Source organism: Fukomys damarensis, unplaced genomic scaffold (assembly GCF_012274545.1).
Source record: "Fukomys damarensis isolate Sample0158 unplaced genomic scaffold, DMR_v1.0_HiC HiC_scaffold_17, whole genome shotgun sequence".
NCBI classification, from domain to species: domain Eukaryota; kingdom Metazoa; phylum Chordata; class Mammalia; order Rodentia; family Bathyergidae; genus Fukomys; species Fukomys damarensis.
Window position 1 is genome coordinate 34,303,755 of NW_022900929.1, and position 7,069 is coordinate 34,310,823.

Consider the following 7,069-nt stretch of genomic DNA (forward strand, 5'->3'; position numbering starts at 1 on the left):
GCCCCCTTCCTCCTCCTTAAATAGGGCCTTGCCATTACCCAGGCTGGTCTAGAACTCTCAACCCCGCCTCAGCCTCCACAGCAGCCAGGAATATAGGCATGTAACACCATGCTTGTCTGCTTCTTTCCATTTTGAAAACATCTGTTGGGGTCAAAGCCATTGGCCCCTATTCAGGATATATAGAGGAACTCAGGTTGTTTTTTAGAATGAAAAAAAAAAAAGTACTCGTCGACAGGTACGAGGGTTTCCTTGCACGGGGAGACCACGGCAGGTGTGAAGAGCCTGGCAGGGCAGCGGTGAGGCATTGAGCCTGGTGGAGATGGTGGACCCTGCTGATTGGCTCGTTCCCACAAAGGCCTTCTTGGTCAACTCACCACAGGCTGTGTTCCCCTCCCATCACCACATCTCAGCTTGAGGGGAGAGCTTGGCCCTGCTTTTATTTCCCTGGTGCTAAGGCAAGAAGTAAACCTGATGCACTGGGTTGTTTTTCCGGATGTTCTCGTGACAAGAGGAAAATTATGTGGCCATTACCTTGTTCCAAAAAGCAGGAATTTGCCCAGAGCCTGAAGTGCTTCTGCTTCAGGCTGTTTGCATCCACGTGAATGGTTAGGGGTCCCGATCCCCCCTGTGAATGTACGGCCTGCAGTCTGTGACCTTCTCAGGGTCTTAGGGCAGAGGCATCTGCAGAGCTGGACCCTGAGTCAGGATCTGACTGGAGCTGGGAGGACCTCACTCTGCAAGAGACCTGTCTGAGCCCACCCTCTCTTCTCCCAACTGGGTCACCTCCTCTCCCTCCGCCTCAAGCCTTGTCTTCCTTGGACAGTGAGCCAAACAGACTGCTTTGTGAGTCTCTGGCTGCCCACTGCCTCCCAGGAGAAGTTGAGGACCAGGACCATCTCCAACTGCCCAAACCCAGAGTGGAATGAGACCTTCAGCTTCCAGATCCAGAGCCAAGTGAAGGTGAGCACTCTGCATCTGCTTGCTGCCCGTGTGTCTCTACTCCCTCTTGCCTGCTTGTCCCTTGCTTTCTTGTGAGTCCTTCTTCTGCCCATTTGTTTTTCTTTCTACCTACTTCTTGCCCTACCGGCCTGTCTCCCTCCTCATCCATGACTTCCATGACAAGCCATGTGTGCTCCCTCTGCAGACAGCCATGGAACAGCGTCCATTTTGTCCATGGACGAATAGGCCTAGCAGTCTATCCTACCTTTTTTCTGGTATCTCTCACCCTTCTGTGTAATTTGCTGGCTCTGGGTCTCTTATCCCAGAGCAGATTGTGTTTCCAGTACCTTCCAGAGCTGTTCAAGAAGGAGAATCATGGAAGGGAAGAGCCATTCTATTAGCCAAGATTATTCTATTCACCACTGCAGGTCTAAGGTCAATCTAATTCTGGTCAGAGGGTTTTTTCTCTCTTAAGTCTTTTTCTGATTGTGTTACTTTTTCTGTTCCCTTGGGTGTATGTTTGTTTGTTGAGTTGTTGTTACATGGTTCTGGTCCTCTTCAGATATATGGTGACCCTAAATTCACATCTCCTGAGGGAGAATTCTCTGTTGAGCTTCCCAAGGTGTGACAGTTTCGGAAGAGCACCCTTAAAACAAAACAGGCCTGGGGTCAGGGATTTAGCTCAGTGATGCTGCTGCCTGCCTCGCAAGCACAAGGTCCCAAGTTCAATCCCCGGTACCAAAAACAAAACAAAAAAAATGAATCAGGCCTCATGGCAGAGGCATCGAACCCAGTATTCAGGCACTCGAAACTTCACAGCTCCAGATTACTATGTCCTTTTAAAAAAAAAATTAGTATGTATTTACATATATAATGTTTATATTTCTTACATGGAGTTGGTACATGTTTGTAACACATCTTAATTCCTCCCTCTCCATCTCTTGATCCCCTACCCTTTGAGATAGCTCTGTTTCCTATTATTTTTTATTTTGCTCTTTATTTAAAATTTGAGTTTCTCACATAAGAGAAATCACGCGCTTATAAGCTTATGTGTCTGATTTATTTCACTTAACATTATGGCCTCAAGGTGCGTCCATTTTCCTATGAATGACTCAAGTTTGTCTCTCCTGTGGCAGGATAGTGCTCCTCTGTGTGTAAATACCACATTGTCTGTATTCACTCATCTGTGGATGGACATAGAGGCTGCTTCCAAGGTTTAGCTGTCATGAATTGTGCTGCTGTAAAAATGGGTATGCGTGTATCACTGTGAGACGATGTCTTTAATTCTTTTGGAAGGATATCTAGAAGGGGAATAGCTGGGTTAAATAGAATTTCTAGATTTAGATTTTTGAGAAATCTCCATACTGATTTCCATAGTTGTACTAGTTTACATTCCCACCAATAATGAACAAGGGTTCCTCTCCCCGCACCCCATAACTTCACCAGCATTTATTATTTGATTCTTTGGTGATGGACATTCTGACAGTCTTCCTGAGATAAGATAGAATCTCAGTGTTGTTTTAATTTGCTTTTCTCCAGTAGCCAGTGACGTTGAGCGTTTCTTCGTGTATGTACTAGCCGTTTGTACTTCTTCCTCGAACTGTCTCCTCCATTCACTTGCCCATTTTTTATTAGGTCTTTTATTCTGGGGAGTCTACTTTTCCTTAGCTTTTTATATATTTTAGATATTAATCCTCTGTCCGAGGAATGCCTGGCAAAAATTTTTTTTTCCATACTACAGGTAGTGTTTTCACTCTATTGGTTGTTTCTTTTGCCGTGTTTTTTTCTTTTCCTCCCAGTACCAGGGTTCAAATTTAGGACCTTGCACTTGTCGGCAGGCATGGCACCACTGAGCCTTGTGTGTAAGCTCTTCAGTTTGATATGATCCCATTTTTAATTTTTGGTATTATTTCCTAGGCAATTAGAGTTTGTTCAGAGAGTTCTTGCCTATGTCTGACTTCAAGACTTTTTCTTATTTTATTGTCCAGCAGGCTAAGGGTTTCTGCCTTAGTCCTTTGATCCATTTTGATTTTAAGTTAGTGCATGGTGAGAGACATAGGTCTAGAGAGAGGTCTAGAGATATAGGTCTTCTGCATGTGGGTAGCCAGTTCTTCCAATACCATTTATTAAAGAGGCTATTTTGGGCTAGTGATTTAGCTCAGTGGCTCCACTGCCTGCCTCACAAGCACAAGGTCCTGAGTTCAATCCCTGATACGGAAACAAAAAACAAAAAAAAAAAAAAATAAAAGGAAAAAAAAAAAAAAAAAAAAAAAAAAGAAGAAGAAGAAAGAAAGAAAAAGGCTATCTTTCTTCCAGTATATGCTTTTGGCCCCTTTGCTTTTGGCATTCTGATTGGGATTACATAAAGCTGTATATAGGTTTTAGAAGTATGGCCATTTTGACTATATTAGTTCTTCCTATCCAGGAAAAGGGGGTAGCTTTCCATTTTCTGATGTCCTCTTTGATTTCTTATTTCAGGGTGTTGCAGTTTTTGGTATAGAGGTTTTTCACTTCCTTAGGTTAATTCCTGTGCATTTATTTTTTCTTGGTGAAAAGATATTGTGAATGATATTTTTCCCTAATTTCTTTCTCAGTGAGTTCATCATTAATGTACAGGAATGCTACAGATTTTTGTGGGTTGATTTTGTATCTTGCTACATTCCTGAATTTGATTAATAATTCTAAAAGTTTTTTGTTCTTTGTTTTTTTAGACAGGGTCTCACTATGTAGCCAAAGCTAGCCCTTGAATTTACTATGTAGCTCAGTCTCACCTCAAACTTGTGGTGGCCTTCTTGTCTCAGCCTCCCAAGTTCTGGGATTACAGGTGTGTGCCAATATGTCTAACTATAATCTAAGAGTCTTTTGGTGGACTTCTTGGGAGGGTTTCTATCTAGAGGATCATGTCATCTGCATATAATGATAATTTGACTTCTTTTTCTTTTGGGGGGTGGGGTTGAGACAGGGTCTTGCTCTAGCTTTGAACTCACTATGTGGCCCAGGCTGGCCTTGAACTCACAGCAATCCTCCTGCCTCAGCCTCCTGAGTGCTTGGATTGCAGGTGTGTTCCACCACCCCTGGCTCTTTTCTTTTTCTTTCCTTTTTTTTTTTTTTTTTGTACAGGGAATTGAACTCAGGGCCTCATGATTGCCAGGCAGGCACTGTGCCAAGGAGCTACATTTCTGGTCCTTCTTGCCTAATTGCTCTCACTAATTTTTAGAAGACTATATTGAACAGGAGTAATGATAGTGGACATCCTTTTCCTGTTCCTGATTTTAGAGGGAAAGCTTTCAGCTTTTCCCCATTTAATATGATGGTGTCAGTAGGTTTGTCATAAATGGCTTTTATCAGATTGAGGAAAGGCCCCTGTATATCTAATTTCTTCAGGGTTTATTTTTCATGAATGGGTGTTGGATTTTGTAAAAGGCTTTTTCCTGTGTCTATTAAGATGATCATGTGATTTTTGGCCTTGCTTCTGTTTATGTGCTGCATTTCATGTATTGATTTGCATGTGCTGAACCATCCTTACCTCCCTGAAATGAAGCCTATTTGTTCATGATGTATGGTCTTTTGGATGATTTATTGTGTTCTGTTTTCCAGTATCTTGTTGAGGATTTTTTCATCTATATTTCTTAAAGATGTTGGTTTATAATTCTCTATTTTGGTTGGATCTTTGTCTGGTTTTAGAATCAAGGTAAAGGTAGCTTGCGGGGATGACTTTGAGAGTACTCCTTGCCTTTTAATTTCACCAAAAAGCTTGGGAAATATTGGTGTTAGAACTTTCCTGAAATTTTTGTAGAACTCAGCTGTGAATCCACCTCAACCTGTGCTCTTCTGAGTTGCTAGATGTTTTATTACTGCTTTGATTTCATTGCTTGTTATTGGATTATTCAGGGTCTTTAAATCTTGGTTCAATTTTGGTAATTCATAGCTAGGAATTTATCCATTTCACATTTTTAAAGGATGTTTTTCCATTGCTAGGTTATGAAGAGTTTTTTTCTGTTTTGTTTTCAAGAATGTCTTCATAGTTTCTACTTTAAAATGACTTTTCTATTATATATATATGAGTTTAGTGATGAGGAAGATTTTCATGTATGCTGTCTTTCTTCTTGAAATCAGATCTTGGGTTCCTCTGTCTTGAGGATTATTGGGATATTGGGATGGCTCTAGAACATACTACCATTTCTAGTAATTACAAGGTAAACAGACCTCATCTGGTTGGGATGCACCAGAACAATACTTAAGTCCATTAGATGGCGATCTAAGAGGCAATCTAGCTCAACCCACGTGTCTCAGGATCCTAGGAAGAGGAGGCCTCCAAGACTAGTGCAGGTGTCCTGAGACCACTGCGTCCAACTACTTGACAGGGTAGGTGCTGACTCTTATTTAGCAGCTGCTTTGGGGCCATCCATGTGACTTTATCAGGGGCTGAAGAACCAAAGAATGGAGTTCACACACCTTATCCCAACCCCACCAGTTGTGGGTCCCCCATTCCTCAGACCTACATCCTTGCCAGGGCTCAGGTCAGTCCTGGAAGTAGGTCGGTGTAACCATGACGCCCAGACCCGCACCCTCTTTTCTCCCCTAGAACGTCCTAGAGCTGAGTGTCTGCGATGAAGACGCAATAACACCCAACGACCATCTCTTGATAGTTCTCTATGACCTCTCCAAGCTCTGCTTCCGGAAGAAAGTCCATGTGAAGTTCCCACTCAACCCAGAGGTAGGCACAGGAGCCTGGGCCCACAGCCCCCTGCCTCTCGAGGGGCAGTGGATTATTCCCACATTGCCATCGCGTGAGTTTCTCCCCATAAATACACAGCCAAGTCAGGAAAAGATGGTAGTGCCATTCAAATCCCAGCACTCTGTGTTACTAGCCACGTGATGGAGGCTAGGAAGATGGCTTTCACTTCTCATCTGTGCAGTGATGACAGTAATATCCACCCAGGCCGTTTTGAGGCATAAGTGAGAAGCGTAATCAAGGCACCCAGCAGTCATGCTCATGGCACAGAATGGAGATGTTCATACTGGTTTCTTTCCCTTTTTTCTAACCTCACAGTCCTGTTTTAGGGATGTTCCAGGGAATGGTTACCACTGAGGATAATGGGGGCAAATCCACAAGTCAGAGAAGTTTGGAGCTGAAGAGATCCGGTCACTTAAACCCCTGACAGCCTGCAGCGGGGCGGCCACTCTTTCCACCCTGGGCGCTCATCAGGGCAGGCCCCATTCCCCTCCCCTCGGGCCAGTGGGGAAACTGAAGCCCTGGCTTGCCTCAGGCTACACAAGAGGTGCAAGGACCCGGAGAGAAGGGCCCCTGCCTTGCCTGAGTTGGGCTTTGCTAAGGTTCCCTTGCCCAAGCTCTGAGCCTGCAGGAGGCTGGAAGCACAGTGGGAGCAGAGGGATGCACAAGCTGGTGCAGGGGTCCGCTGCTCACCCTGGCCCCCACTCGGGTGCTTGGTGTTGCTCCTGATGTTAGAGGCTTGAGGACAGAGAGTGGCAAGAAGGCAAGGGGCAAGAAGGGCTGGGAGCTGCCCCTTCTCAGTGGCAGCAGGGCTGTGGAGGGTGGGGGATGACAGGATGGCAGGGCAGGTTCTGGGGCTGCAGCCAGTCTTGGCTTGCAGAGATTGCACACACAGCTCACGGCCATCTTCCCTCCCTCCCCTGCCAGGGCTCGGAGGAGCTGGAGGTAGAGTTCCAGCTGGCAGAGAGGTGAGTAGACACAGCCCCGGATGGCCACGGTCCTGACCTCCAAGTGGCTCTCTGCTTTTTTCTGTTCTCCCCCTCCAGTCTCACTCCAGCACCCATACTGGGCCCCATAGTAAGCTCTAGCTCTAGTCGAAGGTGGGTGTGGGCCCCACCTCTGCTCCCCAAGTGTACCCATCAACGTGCTTTAAAGATCCAGTCCCCTGCATTCCTGAGAATGGCCTCTGGGAAGAATTCCTCTCAAGACAGGATGGGGGCCTTAAGGGCCAGTGAGGAAGAAATCAAAACATCAGCGGTGGGGATTTAGTTCAGCGGTGCTACACCTGCCTTGAAAGCACAAGGTCCTGAGTTCAATCCCTCCCAAGAGACAGAGAGAGAGAGAGAGAGAGAGAGAGAGAGAGAGAGAGAGAGAGAGAGAGAGAGAGAGAGAGAG

At 45.3% G+C, this 7,069-nt stretch overlaps 1 protein-coding gene across 6 annotated transcripts in view; it reads left to right on the forward strand.

The window, feature by feature from the left end:
• The window catches only part of Pla2g4e (phospholipase A2 group IVE), a 67,813-nt gene that overhangs the window by 40,528 nt on the left and 20,216 nt on the right, over positions 1 to 7,069 (forward strand). For all 6 annotated transcript variants that reach the window (XM_010624757.2, XM_010624758.2, XM_010624759.2 and 3 more), the window contains 3 exons: positions 824 to 960; positions 5,525 to 5,656; positions 6,602 to 6,642. In XM_010624757.2, coding sequence (XP_010623059.1) covers positions 824 to 960; positions 5,525 to 5,656; positions 6,602 to 6,642 — 310 coding nt within the window. The remainder of the gene's footprint in view (positions 1 to 823; positions 961 to 5,524; positions 5,657 to 6,601; positions 6,643 to 7,069) is intronic.